Raw genomic sequence first — 21,630 nt, forward strand, 5'->3', positions numbered from 1 at the left:
GACGGTGGAGAGAGAGCCACGTCGAGCCTGAACTGTCACTAGCACTATACTTGGTCAATCCAAATGGATCAGCCTCCTCACGTCCCAACTGTGATCTCAGGCTTTTTCCCGATCGATAAACATCAATCAGGAAGCTGCACTCTTCAGAGAGGCTGGCCTCCTGTTCGACATTGGCAATGCCACAATTGCCGGTGATGGCCCCGGGAAACAGGCATGGACTCTATTATTTTCTTTTTCTTTTTTCATTTTTCTTTTTTGTGTTCTACACTTCACTCTCTTTGGAATGGGCTATGAGAGCTATCTATCCATAGGCTATTTCTGGCTGGGATGCATTTATTGCCTCCCCTGCGCCGAATTATGCGATGTTCACCTACAGTCTATCTGCTTCTGTCCTGCTTTTTGAAAGAATGGGGGAGGGGGGAAATAAAGAAAAGGAAAGAAAAAAGAGGGTACCTACTTCTACACTATTCAAAAACGAACCATGGAACTGACTGGGGACATTTCGGATCGGTCCGAAGCCAGGTAGAGCCGGTTCCTCCAGTTCATAAACATGGCGGCTGCGAAGAATGCCCGGCATTCTCTCAGGACTCGATAGAACAGGCGGATCTCGATACGCTCGCGCAATTACAGAAATCATTGTCCGATATCGGATATTGCATCATTTTCCATCGTGAAAACTCAGATATGAAGTCTATCCCAGTTTTCAACTACGAACCCCACCCACTATGGATGGAGACGGTGGGGATGAGATCCTTGCGTTCTGGCCGCCAATTTTTGACTGGTTGCTTGCCTAGTTAAAACGAGCGTTCTTTCTCGGTCCGAGAACCAACTCATGGGACAGGAAAATTCTATGGAATTAGACTCCAGGTAAAGCGAGTTAATCACGGCCGATCAAGGCATTCATGCATCTCGAGCAAAGTCCAGGGAGGCCCCTTACACTAAATCAAACACACACAACTTTCAACAGTATGGCTGTACAATCCAGCCTAGTTAGTATGGGGTAACCCTATCCTTCACCCAAGCCTTGCTAGTCGTTAGATGTCTTTCCACAACACCTGCAAATAGTGTACTGTATGACTGGTAAAAAGCATGAGCTTTAGTTATGCGGATTATGACGAAAAGCTCGTTATACCGTAAATTCACTGGTGCGGCTACCTGAAGCGCGACTTCCCTAGAATACAGGGCTCTTGATTCATACTCTCTCCATCTTCGACCTGGTGGCTTGGTATCAATAAAACTCCACTATAAGTGAGTGCTGTTCCAGTGATGCCAATAGCATCGTATGAACGTAGCGTTGTATAATAAGATTATAACAAAAATTCGGCGGGACTCATAAGCGGAGAAAATTAAATAAGTCATCAATATAAGTATAAAGAGTGACCCCATGTCCAGAAAGATGCTGTCACTTTGCCGCTGCACATAGGGAACACTAATAAAATAGCCCATAGGGCAGACGTCCTTATACTTGACCGTGCCCAGTTCAATCCCCATTGGTAGAAGAATGCAGTGGCGTCGACAACGTTGGTTAAACGCCTGCAATAGCTGCTATGATATCTAAGAAGGCACAGGGTAAATATGCCCGGTACTTGGGCCATTTTTCTCTCAATTTCCACCATAACACGACCCTTTCTTGGGTTTAAGGTTAGTAATTAGCCACGTAATTCTCTGAAACATTGACGTAGGTAAGATATGGTCATAACCTGATTCGGTTGGTGCGGGAAGTGAATGCAGGACCTTTATCTCTGGGCAGCTATAGCCACCCTTTTCGAAGGGAAAGCATGGATATTACAGAGGAAGGTGCGACGCCATTGTTACATTGCTCGGTAATGTTGTCAATATGATTTAACACTGCTCCATCTATCTTACAATGAGTGTCCGAAAATTATCACAGTGCAAAACAAATCTAATCGCAACCCTGAGTCTATCAGAATGCGATCTCAAGTTTGTATCGAAATAAAGTTCTATAAACGCAAATGGATCGACTAATTTCACACTTGTGTCCACAGGGGTCGAGGAAGGTCTGCCCCAGGCCGAACTATATTGTCTGGATAGCATGTCGTGGAGTCAACAGGCTCTCCAAAATGTCCGGTACGAGGATACATTCCGACGTATGCTTCACGACGGGCGGGTTCTCCCACTGTGACAGACCATGTGTGCAGTCCGTAATAAGACGCGATGGAGTGGACAAGCCAGCGTCTAATAAGGTTACTCAATGCCAGTGGTCATTCAAGACTGTCAGCTCACGACTTACCCAAAAGCAGCAGCCCGATCATCAGCCGAACTCTCGAACACCAACTTTTCCCCGTCACGTTCATTATGGGTTTCCATCGCCTCACGCATCTGCTGCAACTTCTTCTTGTGCATGGGTGAGTCATGCATCTGGCCATTTCTCCCCACAAAGACAATCTCATCCTCAGAATCCCCGTCGGGTTCTTCAGGCGCATCTGCCAACCCTTCCCTATGAAGCATGAGTTGCTTTTCATTCCATCTTTGAATGAATTGCCTGATGTCCTCCTCGATATCCTGGAGCATGCCCCGGGCAGCACGAGCGCGTTTCAATTTCACACGAAGTTCTTTCGGAATATTATGGATCTCGCTCCTTGTGCCCTTCATTGTCTGCTTGGACGACGTACGGTCCGCATGTGCATAGTGAACATCCCAGAGAGGAGCCAAGCAATAAGGCATAGGGTTATGCCGAGTGTAAGTGGGTTGTATAGCCCAGTCATTGGGAGAAGGTGGCTCCGCCCACGGATTATGCATAAGGCGATCTATGTGCGGAAAAGAACTGGTCAGCAAGGTATAACCCGCCACTGCAGGCCCTACAAACAAGCACCATGGTTCTCTGCATTAAGCGATCATGACATACCATTCTCCCAGCGTTGTCTGCGGCGACTGCCATCCTTTCCCTTGAGCAAAGCCTCACGCCTCTTCAGACTATCGCGACGAAGTGGCTCACGGCGCCGAAAGGTGACGGAGGGAGCCTGCTGGGTTTGGTTCGAAGCTCGACCCAAGAACTTGGCTTTAGATGTAGACTGGCGATCGGTGCTAGGAACTGGGTCATCAAGGGGAATTGACCACGAAACTGTAGCTCCGTTCAACGTCCTGCGGGTGGGCGCATGGTTGGCGGGCACTGACTCGGAAATAGTCAGATTCTCTAGAGATGCGGCTGCCTGTTCTGTCCATGCCGAGATGGCCATGGTCTGCTGTGGGGATAGATGGCCCTGAGCATCTGATTGAGGGCGCAAATTGGGGTGTATGGCCATGACACAGCTTCGGAATACGATGCAGTTGGGACTTGGCTGAGAGTCAGGAACAGAAGAGGCCAGGCAGGACGTGCGGAATGGAGCACAAGGAGGCGTTCCGGCCCTGTGAAGGCGTCGTTCTCTAGAGAAAAAGGAATGCGTAACGGGATTTAGAAAGACTATGCGAGCAGGGATGGGAAGGAGACAGATAAGAGATAGGACGGGAATTAAGGCGTCCGTACGCGTCCGACGATCAACGTTGAACCTGGTACGGTAAGGTATGGTTTTTTTCGAGACCTGCTGTTGACTCAGGCTGGGGCCACGGGACGGTCTTGGGCTACCTGATTGGCGAGAGATTGCCCATAGCCCTAGCCCTGATTACTTGAATAGGATGGATACTGGGTCAATCACCGATCGGAGTCATCATGACCCATCATGGTGATTCATACCTCAGGCGGTCAGTAGATTAACTAGGCCCAAGGGCTTTTCCTACAAAAATCTAAATACAGACCTCGGTCTCAGCACACAAGCACTTATTTCGCCCTATGCCAAGTTTAATATTAGAGATAAAAAGTAGCTCAGACACTTTCGGACTAAGGTTCAGTTATCAGTCACATGGCCAACAAGAAGAGCTCGCTTATTGAACCTATAATTATATATAGTACGGGGTAGACACGGAGTACATGCTGCTCGACGGACTCCTTGAGGGTGGCTAAGAACCCAGAATACAGATATAATATCTATTATACTACTTACTTTTGCACAAATTCGCTAAAGTCGACAGTGTCATCTGCAGCGAACTATATAATCAATGACATAACTTGTCCAGTAACACACTTCTGGAACTTTGTGCTTATTCCGTTAGAGTAAGGCTGGACGGCCTCTGCAGCCGCCCACTTCTGTCTCTTTCCCCAACTTTTCCCCATCTCTCGCAGCTTCACCTCTTCCGTCATTTACGTGTGAGAGCTGTTCGAGCGAGCTACAGTTAACCTCCCTCCCCCCTTTTATTTTTACTCTCTGTCTCTCTCTCACAAAATTTATACATACAAAAAAAAGAAAAAAAATCTCCCTTTCTGCAGGAATTTTGATTTGTCACACCTTATTGATACCATTCATTATATTAGTAAATCACGATGAAGCTTGGAACAGCCCTCGCGTTGAGTACAACAGCCTCAACATATGTATTAGCAACGGTAATTCCGCTGCAGGCACCACTGACGAATCAGCAAATTTATCATAGTCAAGAGAAGTATTTGATCGAGCTAGCTCCCTATCAAACTAGATGGGTGACGGAAGAAGAAAAATGGGTACTGAAATTGGTAAGTTTTGAAGCTTTCCGTATTCTTCTGCAACCCTTTAGACCTATGATACTTGTGTTTTTATTGGCAAAGAATGTGCCGATAGTATTTTTTTGTGCTAACACTTCCATAGGATGGGGTGAATTTTATCGATGTGACTGCAGAGCAAGATGCCGGAGTATATCCGACAATACACTCAACTAGCTCTGTGCATTATCCCTCGAAGATGGAACACAAAGAGGAAGTGACTACGCTCATCAACAATCTGTCTAAAACCAACATGGAGCAAGACCTAGAAAAATTCACATCATTCTATACTCGCTACTATAAATCCAAGACGGGTGTTGAGTCGGCAACATGGCTTTACAACCGGGTTTTAGAAGTAATCGAAAATTCCGGGGCGGCGAAACACGGTGCGACCGTTAATCGGTTTGATCACCCGTGGGGCCAATTCAGTATCATCGCTCGAATCCCCGGTCAGACAAACAGGACGATTGTGCTGGGTGCTCACCAGGATAGCATCAATCTGTTCCTTCCTTCAATTCTGCCCGCGCCAGGTGCCGATGACGATGGCAGTGGAGCCGTCACTATTCTTGAAGCTTTACGTGGCCTGTTGGAATCAGATATTGTTGCTCAAGGCAATGCGCTGAACACAATCGAGTTCCATTGGTATTCAGCAGAGGAGGGTGGCATGCTGGGTTCCCAAGCCGTCTTTGCCAAATACAAGAAGGATAGACAGGATGTGAAGGCCATGCTTCAGCAGGACATGACCGGCTATACCCTGGGGGCTCTTCAAGCTGGCCGCCAGGAGGCCGTGGGGATAATGATCGACTATGTTGATCGAGGTCTAACTCAATTCGTCAAAGATACTGTCACAAGCGTAAGTCCCGATAATCTCTAACACAGGATGCTTGCTAACGGTCTTAGAAGTATTGCAACATTGGCTTCATTGACACTAAATGTGGCTATGCTTGTTCTGACCACACGTCCGCGAGTAAATATGGCTACCCAGCGGCCATGGCGACCGAGTCGGAAATGGAAAATAGCAATAAGAAAATCCACACAACTGATGACAAGATCAAATATTTGAGCTTTGATCATATGCTACAGCATACGAAGCTTACAGTTGGATTCGCTTATGAGCTGGCATTCGCTCCGTTTTGATTTCATGTGTTCCAGTGCGTGTAGGACAATTCAACTTCTGGGTCTAGGATCTGAGGTCACAGGTTTAGATTCTTCGTAAAGTATATGGACATTTATGCATGGCATGTTAGAAGAGCTGATTGCGAACACTTTTATTCGATCAGACTATATATCGCCATAGATATCATTTCTTGTGATAACAATTGGTTGACCATACTAACACTTTTACTCTCTGTTTTTGTGGAATCCCCACCTTTCAAAGGACTATCTAATTAGACCGAGACTAAGCCGACAACGGACCGGGACACGCTAACTAGAATGGGAAGTTCTCAGCAAACTCTTCGGGGACCCCATCTAGTATTATTTGTTCACATCAGCTCACTTCCTAGGCGTCCTTAGTCCTGGACATCAATTGCTTGCCCTATAGTTCTACGCATACATTTATGTGTAGTACGTGGTCCGACCTTATCTCACTATATAGCAGTAGAGCACGTCACACGTTCACACCAGAACCCACCCAGGGAAATTGGATTTAATATTGGTCGCGTCTGTTGTGCTTGAAAGATCCAGGGAAATCGGGTCGACTCGATTCTGCAGACAAGGAGAGCTCTATACATGCTCCGCTTTGGGCTTGCAGTGTTCCACTCACTGTTTATTAACCTTCAATTATTAATCGGAAGTGGAGATTGAAAAGGCCTGTGCGAGTTTTATTTCATCACATCCACCTTAATTTCATATTCCCGGATCCTTTGGGAAAACGACGTCATACAGTCCTAGGCTGCAGGCCAGTAGGTATATCACCATGGAGTCTACTGATCCCTACCATAGGGAGCTCAGCATCGCATGTTTAGCGGTCCAGAGAGCCGCTCTCCTGACGAAGAAGGTGCTCGACGCTGTTGACAAAGGGACTCTCGATAAGAGTGATTCGACGCCTGTCACGATTGCTGACTTCACCGCTCAAGCTCTGATCGTTAGTGCGATTCATCATGTCTTTCCCGAGGACACCATCGTCGGTGAGGAAGACTCAATGGCCCTTCGACAGGATGAAAGTTTACTTGAACGAGCCTGGGATCTAGTCTCGTCCGTTCAGCTTGAAGACGAAGAAAGCGAGGCACTGCTTTATTCTCCGGGCTCGAAGGAGGAGATGCTCGAGCTGATCGACCTGGGGGCTCTGGGTACTTGTAGCCCACATAACCGCTCCTGGGTCCTGGATCCCGTGGATGGCACGGCAACGTTCATGCAAGGCCAACAATATGCGGTGTGTCTGGCACTGGTGGAGAATGGACGCCAAAAGGTCGGAGTCTTGGGCTGTCCGAATCTCAATCTGTCTTCCGGCCGGATGCATGAAGATATCGTCGATCACGACGGGTACGGACACCAGCTCTTTGCCGTTGCTGGCCAAGGCGCATATATGCGGAGAATGGGGAGAGGGGCACTCCTACCGGCGCGCCGGGTTGAACCGAGACCCCAAATCAGCGACTTTAAAGACCTCGACTTTGTGGACTGTGTCGCTTCCACATCATCTAACTATGACTCTCACGCTCACTTTGCATCTTATCTGGGCGTACCCTGGCCCCACACAACCGATCTCTGGGCAGCGCAGTTACGATATGTTGCTATCGCGGTAGGGGGCTGTAACACTTTAATCAAGATGCCCCGCAAAGCGTCATATCGGTCCAAGATCTGGGACCATGCAGGAGGCATGTTAATTGCAGAGGAGGTAGGGTGTAAGGTCAGCGACCTTGCAGGTAATCCGGTTGACTGCGGCCTGGGCAGGACCCTGGCGGAGTGTTACGGGATGATTATAGCGCCTGCATCTATCCATGGACGGTTAGTAGAGGCCATGAGACATTATCGAGCAGGATGAACGGTCATTCTGGAATTCTTAGTTTCTGCTGGCCATTCTTCCTATTTGTTTTTCCCCTCTCTGTCTTCGCTTCCTGTCTTCTTACTATACTCTCTGCCTCCCAATTTATTAGAAATGCAGCGACTGTGTAAGCTCTCAGATGTCAAGATTGGTTGGAATATGTGGGATCCACTATGGCTTAAGAACTATTAATTATTGCCCTCCTTAACCTTTTTAAGGTGCAGGATGGTTGACTAAATAGCGGCACTGGATAAACCCTGTAGTAGGACCGTGCACCGATCGACAACGTGGAATAAGTAGATCAACAAGGCAATACATTTTTTATACGTCGTACTGAATCGGTCCGGAAGTTCGTTCCAGGATGGAGTGATATCATAACCCAATCAGCCTCAGAGACGGTGAGAACCATGGAGAGGAGAGGTGGAAACAGCAGAGGAAGTCTAATGAAGCCAATGAACCGGGGGCAAAGGAAGACGATCCCGTGGGATGGGTGGTTGGCGGCCACTGAGAGCAAAAGGCGCCATGTCAGAAGATCAGGCGATGCGGGGCCGACTTCATTACTAGAGGCGCAAGTACTGAAGGAGTTCATGGTACTTCTGTCTCCTTACTAACTATATAGTCGGTTCGCCGTCTCCTCGTACATCTGCATCTGCCTTAAGGCGTCTCTTCCCCTCACGTCTCCTTTTCAAGTTTTTGAGCTCCTTTGGCCTCCACCATGGCATCTTGTAAGTCCTTCTGTTGTCTATCGACCCACTTGTCTTCTCTCGCATACAAACTAGCCCCAGCTAGCTAACTTCTGGCTCTTCCTAGATAATCCCTTTGCTCGACGGGATTCGTATGACCGATATTCCCTAAGTTCCTATCGTCTTCTGGTCCCCTTGTCTTGGGCTCTGGTTGTCGTTATCGGAGTATATTATACTATTAGCGCACCCAATGATATCAAGCATGGCCATTCCATCTTCACGCAAGCAGATCGACACATCACCCCGTTCAGTCTGAATATTATTGTTACGGGGATATTTTGGTATATTTCCTTTCCCTTTCCAGGTCCTTTTTTTTTTTTTTTTTTTTTTTTGGTTCTTCTTTATTCCAGTCCTGCTCATGTTTCACATAGGATCCTACTGCTTCTCTCCCAGCTCAGCTACGTCTATCATCTCTTCCATAGAGATGAAGCGATCGTCACGGCGACTGCTAACGTGGGAACTCATTTTATCCTGAACAACTTGCTCATCTTTGCATGGATTCTTCTATGGACTCGGAACCATTTCTGGGGCTCCGAGGTCATTCTGATCGTGAACTTCGTGAATCAACTGGTAGCCTATTGGCGACATCGCACTCTACCACGCATTGTACATCTGGCCACTATCGCAGGTCCCTTTGCCTGGACACTAGTGGCACTGTTCTGGAACGGAGCTGTTGCCGTGAAGAGTAACTCTCAAGCGGCCAGGATCGCGGCCAACGTCTTCATTTGGGTGATTTATGTTATTGGAACTGCTCATATCACGGTGGCCCAAGATGATCTTCTGGGGTATTGTCTAAGCTTTTTGTCCTTTGGTACGTGCTCGCTAACGTGGGGGAAATAATATGCCGTGCTAATGATATCTCACAGGCCTTGCGTTGAAGCAGATTGCCGTCAAGACGATCGCTCTGCAGTGGATATTTGCCTTCGTCATTTTTGCCGTTTTTCTTGTGAATTCTCTCTATGTCTCTATCACCAGGCGCAGTGGTCGCGATATCTTCTTCCGTAAACGTGTCCTGCCGGAAGCCACGGATCGCGAGAGGGAGCCACTGCTTAGTGACCAGGCGCAACAGCCTCCAACTGCGTCATAAATTAGGTGTCTACGTGGATGCAAGGGATATCAATATCAGTATTGACTGTTCTCGATGTGTTCCTTCCTTGCCTTGTTTTGTGCTTGCTACTCAGAATTCTAATCAACCATAAGCTCTGCACTGCAGTTTTTTTAATTAGTGTATCTTTTCCCTGAACTTTCTTTCCCTTTTTTTTTTTTAGGTTTTTATATTTTTTGGGTTGTTTTTAACTCTCCATTCCAAAACTTCAATAATCAGCGACGCTCCGAAAATCTGGCCGGATATCCAAGTTTTTTATTTTTGCTGAATGCTTGTAATTTCGATGGCACTCTAAATAATAAAACTAACTAATGACGATGCTGACGTGATCGAAGACATGTGCTTCCGCGTAGCAATCCCAACTTGTAAAAACATCCGCGATGGCGGCGTCTTTTAAAGGCAACCACTTTTCGGCAGGGGAATTAACAATGAAAATCGAATTCCATTGGATAAGACTAGTTCCGGCCATCCCATTGCGACGCTGCTATGTCTTGAAGCTGCAAGCCTGTAAGGACGCTAGCCTCGCCAGCGTCCGCAAACTGGGTCGTTGCCAGGGCGACAACCATGCTTTCCTACTGCCGCAGGATGATGATTCCACGGACTGAAAGCGCCTGTATCCACTGTAAATCTCCTGGAACAAATGCAGGTCTAATCTACACTTCTCAATCTATCAAATTACCCAGCAGTGGTTCAGATTGTGAATCTTTGTTTTTAGCATCCGTCCGTGCTACATCCCCGAGAGCAAGCTCAGTAACGCGGAGTCTTCAATAGTTGTTGTCTTCTTTACTACTGGGACATTCCAGCCAGGCGACTCACTCGTATTTGGCTTGTTTATCGCGGTGTATTACAAGATAATTTTCCACAGTAAGTAACATTCTTGATTCACACCCCTCCTTGTCAATGGACTACGGGGCAACTCAACTGACTCTTGAAATCTTTCCTCAGAGCCCAGTGGACCAGAGCAGCCCGTCTGCCTTGGGCCTACGATTGTCTTAGTGATCCGGAAAGCTACAGCAAAATTATCACCGAGGAACATCCTGTAGCCTCCCCTGTTTCATACTCGTCATTCGCTATTGGAGATTATGAAGGCTCAAAAGTAACAGAAGGAAGATCAATGACAAATATGAATTCTAACTCATCTCGCATATACCCACCTGCGCCCAACTACGAAGAGGAACCGCCTGCTTATGGATATGGAGAAACATCCTCTTTCCTCTCGGATAATGAGTCTCCGCGTCACAATGGGTCAACAATGCGACTGCTTCCGACCAGCTGTGATGTAAGTGACCAGCTACACAGTAATGTGGGGACTGCAGCGACGTACCAGTACGCAAATACCTATGTTGATGGTCCTCAGTAAGTACTCAATCCGGTTTTCTGTCATATCTTTTGCATTCCTACGATCCCCTCTGGAATGTCTACAATGAACACCCTCTCCTCATACTTTCCATCCCTTGTTGGCGAAAGCCAATCATGAACCCAGATGAATGGGGCTCAATCTACTGGGCTGTAAAATTAAATCTGTGAATTCATGAGGGAGTGATTGGTAAACATTGACAAAAAACCTATGCATCGTCTCTTTGCTTTTCGCATTGCCTTTACCTTCTCCATTCATTTTATTGGCAACCATCGTACACTGAAACTTTCAAAAACACCCTGACGGATTCTGGAATGATTGTTTACGCACCATGGCCCGTCACCGAAGATCAAGAGCTAACGCTCGTATTCCACGAAATAGACCGGAGCACATCCAGCAATACTCTAATCAATACCATGAGTATGACCAGCAAGAATCCCCTTCGCGACCCATTTCTAGACTGCACAATACTCCAAACATCCCACCGCCTGCAGCATCAATGGTAGATATCCCTCACTACTCTTCTCGCCCGAGCTCCCCAACGCGGCCTTGGTCCCCATCCCGTGCCCCCGACTGGACTCGTCCCACTAGACCATCGTCAGTTGCAGGCTCGCACTACGAAAGTGCGGATCTCAATGGCAGTCCTCGACCAGGCACTCCCAGTTCCAGATATGGAGGTAGCCCACGACGACCGTTACCGCCTGCACCACTATTTGCAGGCCCAGTGTCAGCGGCCAGCGGGCAAGATGCCAGCATCGACATCGGTGATATCAATGATCCTGATGATGTCTTTGGGAGTGGCAGGAGAACAGCTGACCCACACCATCATCATAGTGCTAGTGTTCAGTCATTTATGAGTGAATCCACAATAATCACTGATGAAAAAGATACTATGACCAAAGTTGACTTGGATGAATATGACGAGACAAGCGAGATGGTGGATCCTAATCTACACTATGGTCCCGCTCCGGAGAAGCAAAGCCGACGGGGTGTTCGAGAGGCTCAGATGTCTAAAAAAGAAGTCCAACTGATCAACGGTGAACTGATCTTGGAATGTAAGATTCCAACCATCTTGCATAGCTTCCTACCTCGTCGAGACGATCGAGAATTCACGCACATGCGATACACAGCGGTGACCTGTGACCCAGACGACTTCGCCCAAAGGGGATACAAATTGCGCCAACAGATCGGTAGCACCATGCGCGAAACGGAGTTGTTTATCTGCGTGACTATGTACAATGAGGATGAGATATGTTTTACTAGGACTATGCATGGCGTTATGCGGAATATTAGCCACCTCTGCTCCCGCTCGAAATCCCGAACTTGGGGCAAAGATGGGTGGCAAAAGATTGTGGTTTGTGTGATTGCAGATGGCCGTAAAAAGGTGCATCCCAGAACTCTCAACGCTTTGGCAGCCATGGGTGTCTATCAGGAAGGGATTGCCAAGAACATCGTGAACCAGAAACAGGTGAATGCGCATGTCTACGAGTACACAACCCAAGTGTCGCTTGACTCAGATCTGAAGTTCAAGGGAGCAGAAAAAGGCATTGTTCCATGTCAGGTCATCTTCTGCCTGAAGGAACATAACCAGAAGAAGCTTAACTCCCACCGCTGGTTTTTTAACGCGTTCGGCAGAGCGCTTCAGCCGAATATTTGCATTCTTCTTGATGTTGGTACAAAACCAGAACCGACCGCTTTATACCACTTGTGGAAAGCATTCGATCAGGATTCCAATGTTGCTGGGGCTGCTGGCGAGATCAAGGCTGGCAAAGGCAGAGGCATGCTTGGTCTTCTCAATCCTTTAGTTGCAAGCCAGAATTTCGAATATAAGATGTCTAACATTTTGGATAAGCCCCTGGAGTCTGTCTTCGGCTATATTACCGTGCTCCCCGGTGCCCTTAGTGCCTACCGGTTTTTTGCACTGCAGAATGATGCAGAGGGCAACGGGCCATTGAACCAGTACTTCAAGGGAGAAACGTTGCATGGACAGGATGCGGATGTGTTCACAGCCAACATGTATCTAGCTGAAGACCGTATCCTCTGCTGGGAATTGGTAGCTAAGCGCGATGAAAGATGGGTCTTGCGATTTGTCAAGAGTGCGGTTGGAGAAACTGACGTCCCAGGTAATGGAAGCTACAAAGTGACTAGAAATCACCGCTGACCTGTTTTTCAGATAATATTCCTGAGTTTATCTCCCAGCGAAGACGTTGGCTGAATGGTGCATTTTTTGCAGCCGTCTACTCTATTGTCAATGTAAGACAGCTGTGGAAGACAGATCACTCGCTACCACGCAAGATTCTGCTTCAGATCGAGTCTGTGTATCAATTTATACAGCTGCTTTTTACTTACTTTGGCTTGGTAAGGGTTTCTCGCTGGAATGGCAATGATGGGGTCGGAAAGCTGACATGGTTATTAGGCAAACTTCTATCTCGCGTTCTATTTCATTGCTGGATCACTTTCAAATAAGAAAATTGATCCATTTGGTCACAATATGGGCAAGTACATTTTTACCGTGCTACGATATGCTTGCGTGGTAATAATGTGTCTACAATTTATCATCTCGATGGGAAACCGACCTCAGGGGTGAGTAATTTCTGGGCTATTCCTTAATGAGCCGTCCCTAATATGACACTTTTAGTGCTAAAAAGCTGTATTTATCCGGCATTATCGTGTACTGTGTCATCATGGTCTACACTGCATTCTGTACCATATACCTTATCGTCTTGGAGCTTATGGCAAAAGCTGGAGCCAATACTCACATTGATCTCAAGGTGGATGACGGATTATTTGTAAATATTGTCATTTCGATGCTTTCAACTATCGGCCTTTATTTCTTTAGCTGCTTCCTCTACCTTGATCCATGGCACATGTTCACCTCGTCCGCACAATACTTTGCGCTCATGCCGAGTTACATTTGTACCCTGCAGATTTACGCCTTCTGCAACACTCATGACGTGACCTGGGGTACCAAAGGTGACAACACGATCCACACGGATCTGGGTGCAGCGCGTATTATTAACGGCTCCATTGTCGAAGTTGAGATGCCCTCGGAACAGCTTGACATCGACAGCGGGTACGATGCCGCACTGCGGAATCTCCGTGACCGCCTCGAAGTTCCCAAGCCTCCCATCCCTGAAAGCCAACAGCAGGAAGACTACTATCGAGCTGTCCGCACGTATATGGTGTCGATCTGGATGGTGGCCAACCTCATCTTGGCCATGGCTGTTTCGGAGGTCTATGGGGTCGATTCTGGTGGTACGAACGTCTACTTGGCCATTGTGCTGTGGTCTGTCGCTGTGCTCGCCCTGTTCCGTGTACTTGGATCCACGACCTATGCCATTCTCTTTGTGGTGCAGAAGATCGTCGAGGGCAAGACCAAATTTGAGGCGGGCAATATCGCCCATGCACATGCGGCAGCCAATGCTAGTGCCGTGGGTAGCAGCACCAGCTATGGAGGGGGAGGTAGTGTTCGAGATACATTCACCGAGGCTAAGTGGGCCGTTAAAAGACAGATGGGTAAGGTCATGTTTTGGAAGAAATGAGTTGAGTCGAGTTGATTTTTTTTTTTTTTTTTTCTGCCTTGATATTGGGAGTTTTGTGTTGATACTCGGAGATCTTTCCATGGGATGGGATGTTATGCGGCAGTTTTGTAGGTACTTTGATAATTGAATGGATATAATGACAGCATGGGAATGTAAATGACTATGCATACCGTAACATCTGATGAAAGCAGCAATCCATATATACCCTAAAACTTCGATATCAGATCTGTCCTTGAACAATCCTCGAGATAAGCCCAGCAGCAGCCAACGTCTCCTCATCCTTGAAATGCTTGCCCGTTAACTGCAACCCAATGGGCGCTCCTTCATACTTCTCCGGGCTATATTTCCTCCATTCACGCTCGTCCACTTCATTCTTCGGCGAATAATCCCCATCAACTTGATCCAACGCCGAATCAACCACCAACCCAGATGGAAATACCGCAGCCGGTTGATCCAGGATATTCCAAATCGCCGTGTAATTCCAGTACTGGGCCTCTCCCAGCGCAGACGCAACGCCCACGTACGCGGGACTGAGGATGAAATCCACGTCGCGGGATTTCATGAGAGCGTGGTATTCGTCACGATACTGATCGCGCTGCGCATTGAGGGCCCAGTTCTCGGCGATTGTGAGTGACTTCCTACTACCGTGGTTGAAGGCCCATTCAGTTAGGGGGTGAATTGGTTCCCCTGATTGAGCGAGGATGGTACGTTGGCTTTCGGCGGCGTCGGGGAAGTATAATGAGGACTGGTTTGGGGTTGTTGTTAGTATGGTTGTATATTGTTGAGTTTTAGGCGAATAGAGGGGTTGTAGGGCTGGTTATATGGTGACCCACCACTATTTCCCACCCGTGAGCGTGTTTATATGGCTCCCAATCCACGACTCGAATTCCTGCTGCTTGGAGCAGCTTTTTGGCGTGCTTCAGGCCGCGGGTTACCGGTGGGTGAGGATGCACACATCTGACAATTTTAGCAGATTGGAATGTGGAGTGCTGGGATTGATGCTAGACAGGAAACAACATACCCATCGTCCCACATAATAGCCACTGTCATATTTCTAGTAGACGTGGCTCGTTTCCAAGGAGCTGGGATTAGAGAGGTTTCAACATCCCATGGTTCCTGGTCCGCGACGACACGAAGAAAGAGCTCTAAGTCCTCAATGCTCTGACTTGCCAGAGGACCGACCACACCGAGAATAGACTCTTGACCAAGTACTGGGGCTAAGACCCCAGTACATGGGATCCGTCGCATCGTGGGCCGGAATCCATATGCGCCGCAAAAGGCAGCCGGGGCACGAATCGAGCCTCCGATGTCTGAACCAACGCCTAACGGGGCGCATTTAAACCCCATTGATGCACCTTCGCCACCGGAGGAGCCTCCAGGCGTGAGAGTGCGGTTGAATGGGTTGGTGGTTGTACCCGTGATATTGTTGCTGCAGTCTAAATGCTACTATGTGTTAGATATGGCATGATCCTTGCATTCCACATGAAAAGATGGAAATACCATCAAGGACTGAGGTTGATTTGTTCGGACGTGGAAAACGGCTCCTGCCTTCTCCAGGTACTGCAGAATCAGCGCATCTTGTTGGGCGATGTTGTCCACCCTAACGTGTAACCATGTCAGCTTCAAATTTATGTGGGGAGTATGTACATACCATGCCACATAGCCGCCATTGCAAGTACGATCTTTGAATCCAATGTGTTCCTTCACGCTAATCGGGACACCGTGCTAGAATAACTGAGCCTAACGACTAGGAAAGAAAGATGATTTTCACCTACCAGCGGTCCTACCAGTTTCCCTGTACGTTTATAGTATTCATCCAGCTCCCTGGCGCGCGAAATCGCCTTTTCTGCCATGAACTCTGTTGCAAAGTTAAGCTACAGCTGTTAACATAGTGCATCGCTTAGAAGAGAATGCTACAGATTGATCGACTAACCAACTGATGGCCCAAGACGGCACGCTTCAAAAACGCCACCACCGCCTCCTCGGCGCTCAAGAGACCGGTTCCCATCTCTGCCACAAGGGCTGTGGCGGACATGTTGGTGATGGCGAGCTCTCGTTCATTAAACAGACCACTCTTTCGAGGGAAATCCTCGACGTTTTTCTGGGTGGTGGGGGGTAATCGATCGGTGGGGAGAAGCCATTGTGTAGGAATGGAGTTTTGGAGGATATTTTGTGCTTTCTGGGCTTGTAATTTCCAACCTTCGACGGACATCATGAAATCGAGAACCACAAGGAGATGTCTATTCTAGCTTGTAGAGATAAGAGTGAGGGGTGAGGGTTCCGGGGATACCGAACACCTTATATTGGGATAGAATTCCCCACCTGTACTACTTTCCACTTGGCAATAAACGTATGCAGCATCCATCACCATCCTTGCACCGGGAATCGGAAGACGACGACTCCAATCAGGAGGACTGGCGTTGACCCCGCGTTGTTGTTGGTTGATACCGAAAGAAACCTAGTAGTACATGAATCAGACCCCAAGTGGAGAGCATTTAGCAGACAGAGTTGGAGACGATCTGGCTTCTCCTTAATTGGCCGAGGATGAGACATTGGGTTGTTATTATTGTTATTGCCGTCGTCATTGACGTCACATGGTACCGCCTCGTACATCCCGGAATAAATCCGTCTTTTCCCTTTTTATCCACAGCAGGTCAACTCCCCGCACTTCATTCCACACAGCACCTGGCATCTCTCCAGCGATCCTCTCTGCACCTCCATCTCCTCGGTCTGGGCCTTCTCCGGTTCCTTCCCGACCATGATGATCTCTCTTGGCGGTGCTATCTCGGGCTGGAGCGTGGCGGAGTGTATCCCATACGCATGAAAACACTCGTTGATGATCTTGGCCAGCTTCAGGAAATGGGACACGGAAGGGTCAGAGACTACTATGTGGACAGACGCCAGAGTCTTCTGCTGGTTAAGACGCCAGATGTGGAGCTCATGCGTGGAGACCACGCCGGGGATCTACATCCGTCAATGAAAGTTGTTAGTATCGCTCCTGTGTATGGTGAATCGGATATAATATGCTCACCTTTTCCAAATCATGCTTGACATCTGCAGGATCAACTTCGGTAGGTGCACTTTCCAACAATATAAGACCGGATCTTCGCGCTAAATGGCCCACTGCTCAGCTCTGCCAGGACGGATTCACAGATCAGTTAAACGTACCCAGCGGAATAGAAGATATGATGATCATGATAGCGATCCCCATGCTGGTTGCCGGGTCAGCATAGTATCGTCCTTCATAGTGTGTCTGCCAGATGACAGAGGCGGCTGCCATCACGCCGAGATTATTAATGGCGTCACCAATGACGTGGAGCAAAACACCCATCATTCCGAGATCATGTCTATGGGTTTTTGCTCGAGTGCTTTGCAGCTGGTGCTTATGGCTATGGTGCTAATACCAAAGGGAATTATTAGTGATGGCATGTGGGAAATGAGGATTCGATCATTGGATTCGACCTTCTTACCTCACAATAATTTGACTCATTATCGCTGTTAGGGGTTTCTAGCCCCGGTGGAGCCCTATGGTTGTGACTGTGGTGGTGGTGATGCTGGTGGTGATGTTCTGCCAAGATCGTTACTATATAGCTCTCCCCTATTGCCATACATATCAAACGTACCATGAATAAATGCAGCACTGACAATATTAAGGCCCAGGCCAATAGATCCCATGATAAGCATGAGCTTTGGGTTGTCAACACCTAGATATTGATCAGCAAAAACTGCTGAACAGTATGGCGTCACCTACGCTGCAGAGAGACAAAACGTTCAATGGATTGGAAAAAGACGCTGATTCCCAGAGCGAAAAGAAGTGCTCCATTGAAGAAAGCGCCAAGCAACTGGGCTCGTTGCCACCCGAAGGATAAAGATCTTGGAGACTCCGTCGTCTCTGACACCTGGGGATTCGGATTTTCAATAAAGACAGGATCAATGGCATAGAGCAGATCCCACCTTTAGAGCCACCAGGGCTACAATGAACCCAACCAGGTCATTTAACTAGAATCATTAGCAAAGAGCCTCTAGGAGAGCTCACGGCCATACATAATGAAAGGCATCGGCGATTAATGCGAGGGAATGAGTATAGAATCCAGCTAATATGTGCTTTAGTGATTCTATCGATTGAAGAGATTCTAAGTATGCTTACTTGAGATTTCTGCCACAAAGAAAGCTGAAGAAATTCCAATGACTGCTACCAAACGTTGGGAGCGTGAGATTTTGAATACCATCTTCTGATACAAACAGCTTGACCAAGGATTGAAGGATTAAAGACACTTCTGTACTTCCCAACTTTCCCCAAATATTAAAGCAGCAGAAGGAACAATCGGATATTTTCTTTTTTATTCTATGCTATTTTATCCTTCTTGACCAGCCCCTTCCGTCCTTGCTAGCTCAAGCCCGAGCGGTCAGGCCTGGTGGAACCTGACTGGAATGTGAGGATTCTTCGGATGGTCGGAGGATCAACGAACAATAATAAACAGTGAAATGTGGCCAGGTGAGTTTGGGGAATCTCGAGCCCGTTTTCAAATGCCGAGAAACATTTCGCCTTGAATATGAAGCGAGAACAGGTTGACGACTTAAGAAGAACAGCAAGGCTTGGTTACACATCACATGTGTTGTCTAATGCCTACGCTCGTAACAAGAATGGAAGGTATTCCATTGATACTAATACGAGAAAAGACAAATAGGTTTGCACAATGTTCATGACGCCACTGGGTCAATTGACCCATCCAATACTTGCCAGTTCCGGTGACAGGAAGCCTGCCTGCGACATATTGATCGACAAACCCCTTATTGTCATTCCCGATATGCTAATCTTCCAAATGAAGTCCAATATTTCATGATGCCAGAAACAGGCTTGAGATGAGCATAGAAGTCGATGATATGTCGCTTAATATATATGTCGTTAAGTCAAAGTTATCAGAAGAGAGGGTTGAGCAAGAGTAGATTGTCAATTGAATTAAAAATACCATTTTTGTGTCTAGAATATGCTACAGTCTTGAAAATTTTTAAAGAATTTGTCAACTTATATTAAACTGTATCAAAAGTTAGATTCTTTTGCTGGCTATCCGATGACTTACTCGGTTCCGTATAGTAGTTAGCTTCTTCAATTCCATAGTACCAAACTTGAGGCAAGGGCGTTCCCTCAGTTATGTACTTCGAACACCATGTGTTGAACTATGATAGAGCCATTTGAGTTAGGTTCTGTCTATTCTTTGAGAGGTTGGAAGGACAATTACTTCCAGTGTATATCTTATATTCGGCAGAAGCCAAGGTAGACTGTTAATCATAGTTAGAACAAAGCAACTGTAATATTTTTACCATACAGAAGAGAGAAATGATTTAAAGAAAATTATCAAAAGGACAGAGAAGACAAACTGTGCAGTAATAGGTAGGTGTTTTACCCAGTTACACCCCGGGGAATCATTGTCCAATGTATTAAGACAGGTTCATTCACTGTCAATGACACTTTTTTTTTCTCTTTTCTTTCTTTGTCCTCTTCTTATAAGTTGTCTAAGGATCGATCAGCCACGATGAAAGATGAATCATCCAGCAGATCATCCAGTCCAGCACTCTGGAATCATGGAGCAGGATATCGATCTCGCTACATCCCCGAAGCAAAACATTCCTATTACCATCGACGTACACGGTCTCAAGGCGAAAGTGCTCTTGAATCGTCCCCAAGAAGATATTGTTCCCGCTCGATACCTTCGCAAGGCGGATCAGTCTTGTATGTCACCCCTACCTTTCCAAAGGTTCCGTCGCGTCTTTGCAGGAGAATTGTATTAACCGTTGCTAAGCTGTCGTCCAACGTACCTTCTGGGTCTTCCGAGGCGTGGAAGATGCTCGCCACGTCAACTTGAGCAAATGGTCCAAGATCGATATTCGTTTCCGAGGGGTATATAAGACGCTTAAGAAGGCACCCCAGTTCAGGAAGGGTCTGTATGAGAACGATGGTGGTCGTTGTGAGAGTAGTAATCGCAGGTTCAACTTCAATGACGTGGCGAAGATACAGGGTCAGGTGGTTTATGCTCTTCTGGACGAGGTCATGAATATGTTAAATATCTCGCGGGATATGGAGGATAACCTTTCCTACTTTTTTCTTCGGTGAGTACGGTATAATGACTGGTTAAGTACCCTATTTCCTATATCCTCTTAAGCAGGTGTTCACTGACAATAAATAGCCCAAGATTGCTCACTTGTCAGATGGAATACTGGACTGGGTATCGTGAGAAACACAGCGATGCACCCTTTACAGCTGGAATCCTTTGTCTTGATTCTCATCCACAGGCACCTTGTAGTCGAGCGGTTCTTCCTATATCAACGGTGCGAATCCTCCTCCTTAAAACTACATGATTTAGCTGATGTGCTTGGATAGACAACACAGCAGAAACAATCGCTCGAGTCCGCCCTAGAAGGGAAATTCAAACTTCTTCTAGCACAGTTACTCCTTCATATCCACCGATTGCATCCCCCCGGAGACAAATTTCCTGACCAGGAAGTATACCTTATTGGCCTTCACGGATCAAGACTACATATCTTCCGCGGCATATTCCCAGGCCACAAGACTTCCAGACTATGGAGCGGCAGACACAATCCATCATCATCCGATTCCGAACTGAATAAGCTCATCGCCAAGAACCCCAACGAACGTTTCTATACGAAGCAGAACATAGAGCGTTTCACACAGCAGGTAGAATGGGATAAACTGTCCACAGCGGATGGGGAGCGTGATTTCCGTGTATTTCGCATCCTAGGGAGCCAGGAGTACGATTTATGGATCAAGAGCGAATTCCGCGCCGCGATGAGACTAATCGTCGGGTTGATCATGTACATGATGAGTGGTCGTGCTCGCTGCGGTGTCCTGCAGCATATCTTTGAGCAATACCCCTACGACGAAGGCGACGAGCCCAGCTCGGAAGATGAAAAGGGCCAGGAGAAAGCGGCCAAGGAGGAAAAGGATGTTGCTGAACAGGAGAGACAGCTGGAGCAGGTGGAGAAGCAGAAAATCGAGGAAGATCGGGAGCGGTTCTGGGCACGAGAGGCAATGCGTTCGTCGGTTAACGATCGGATTGGAGGCTTTAAAGATTTTCGCCAGCCATGGTGGGAATGGGTCTGGGAAGATAAGAATGACGATGGGCAAGACGTTGACGATGTCGATGACGATGTCGATGACGATGACGATGACGATGTGGTTCTTAATGGCCCTTAAGGGCTCGTTTCCACAAGTTGAATGAGTGTTGGGCAGAATTGGGAGTGTTAAAAAGTGGGAATAAATGAGAGGCACGTGTAAATGGAGTTGTGATTATTCATTAACTGACAATAGGGGTGT

At 47.3% G+C, this 21,630-nt stretch overlaps 7 protein-coding genes across 7 annotated transcripts; 5 read left to right on the forward strand and 2 right to left on the reverse strand.

Annotated features, from left to right (window-relative positions):
• Positions 1–1,988: 1,988 nt before the first annotated feature.
• ATNIH1004_002764 (uncharacterized protein) lies at positions 1,989–3,263 on the reverse strand (the record flags this gene model as incomplete). The annotated part of the gene is made up of 3 exons (XM_033567449.1): positions 1,989–2,196; positions 2,252–2,768; positions 2,867–3,263. The coding sequence occupies 3 exons, from the start codon at positions 3,261–3,263 to the stop codon at positions 1,989–1,991; spliced, it is 1,122 nt and encodes a 373-aa protein (XP_033429444.1).
• Positions 3,264–4,375: 1,112 nt separating this feature from the next.
• Positions 4,376–5,704, forward strand: lap1 (putative aminopeptidase; the record flags this gene model as incomplete). The annotated part of the gene is made up of 3 exons (XM_033567450.1): positions 4,376–4,561; positions 4,674–5,420; positions 5,471–5,704. 3 exons carry the CDS (start codon positions 4,376–4,378, stop codon positions 5,702–5,704), a joined length of 1,167 nt encoding a protein of 388 aa, XP_033429445.1.
• A 781-nt stretch (positions 5,705–6,485) lies between these two features.
• Positions 6,486–7,550, forward strand: ATNIH1004_002766 (uncharacterized protein; the record flags this gene model as incomplete). The annotated part of the gene is made up of 1 exon (XM_033567451.1): positions 6,486–7,550. The coding sequence occupies one exon, from the start codon at positions 6,486–6,488 to the stop codon at positions 7,548–7,550; it is 1,065 nt and encodes a 354-aa protein (XP_033429446.1).
• Positions 7,551–8,265: 715 nt separating this feature from the next.
• Positions 8,266–9,380, forward strand: ATNIH1004_002767 (DUF1774 domain-containing protein; the record flags this gene model as incomplete). Its single annotated transcript, XM_033567452.1, has 4 exons — positions 8,266–8,275; positions 8,361–8,574; positions 8,665–9,104; positions 9,160–9,380. The coding sequence occupies 4 exons, from the start codon at positions 8,266–8,268 to the stop codon at positions 9,378–9,380; spliced, it is 885 nt and encodes a 294-aa protein (XP_033429447.1).
• A 1,259-nt stretch (positions 9,381–10,639) lies between these two features.
• On the forward strand, positions 10,640–14,297 carry chsB (chitin synthase class II; the record flags this gene model as incomplete). The annotated part of the gene is made up of 5 exons (XM_033567453.1): positions 10,640–10,677; positions 11,137–12,878; positions 12,929–13,008; positions 13,172–13,338; positions 13,394–14,297. The coding sequence occupies 5 exons, from the start codon at positions 10,640–10,642 to the stop codon at positions 14,295–14,297; spliced, it is 2,931 nt and encodes a 976-aa protein (XP_033429448.1).
• A 220-nt stretch (positions 14,298–14,517) lies between these two features.
• Positions 14,518–18,526, reverse strand: ATNIH1004_002769 (uncharacterized protein; the record flags this gene model as incomplete). The annotated part of the gene is made up of 15 exons (XM_033567454.1): positions 14,518–15,042; positions 15,131–15,254; positions 15,319–15,740; positions 15,798–15,897; positions 15,949–16,022; positions 16,073–16,171; positions 16,231–16,542; positions 16,983–17,261; positions 17,329–17,408; positions 17,466–17,694; positions 17,768–17,865; positions 17,921–18,001; positions 18,049–18,196; positions 18,252–18,296; positions 18,524–18,526. The coding sequence occupies 15 exons, from the start codon at positions 18,524–18,526 to the stop codon at positions 14,518–14,520; spliced, it is 2,619 nt and encodes an 872-aa protein (XP_033429449.1).
• A 1,354-nt stretch (positions 18,527–19,880) lies between these two features.
• On the forward strand, positions 19,881–21,510 carry ATNIH1004_002770 (uncharacterized protein; the record flags this gene model as incomplete). Its single annotated transcript, XM_033567455.1, has 3 exons — positions 19,881–20,028; positions 20,099–20,405; positions 20,889–21,510. 3 exons carry the CDS (start codon positions 19,881–19,883, stop codon positions 21,508–21,510), a joined length of 1,077 nt encoding a protein of 358 aa, XP_033429450.1.
• Between the last annotated feature and the right edge of the window lie 120 nt (positions 21,511–21,630).

The sequence above is a fragment of the Aspergillus tanneri genome (genome assembly GCF_003426965.1).
Source record: "Aspergillus tanneri strain NIH1004 chromosome Unknown AapTan_1_pilon_pilon_pilon, whole genome shotgun sequence".
In the NCBI taxonomy this organism is placed as follows: Eukaryota; Fungi; Ascomycota; class Eurotiomycetes; order Eurotiales; family Aspergillaceae; genus Aspergillus; species Aspergillus tanneri.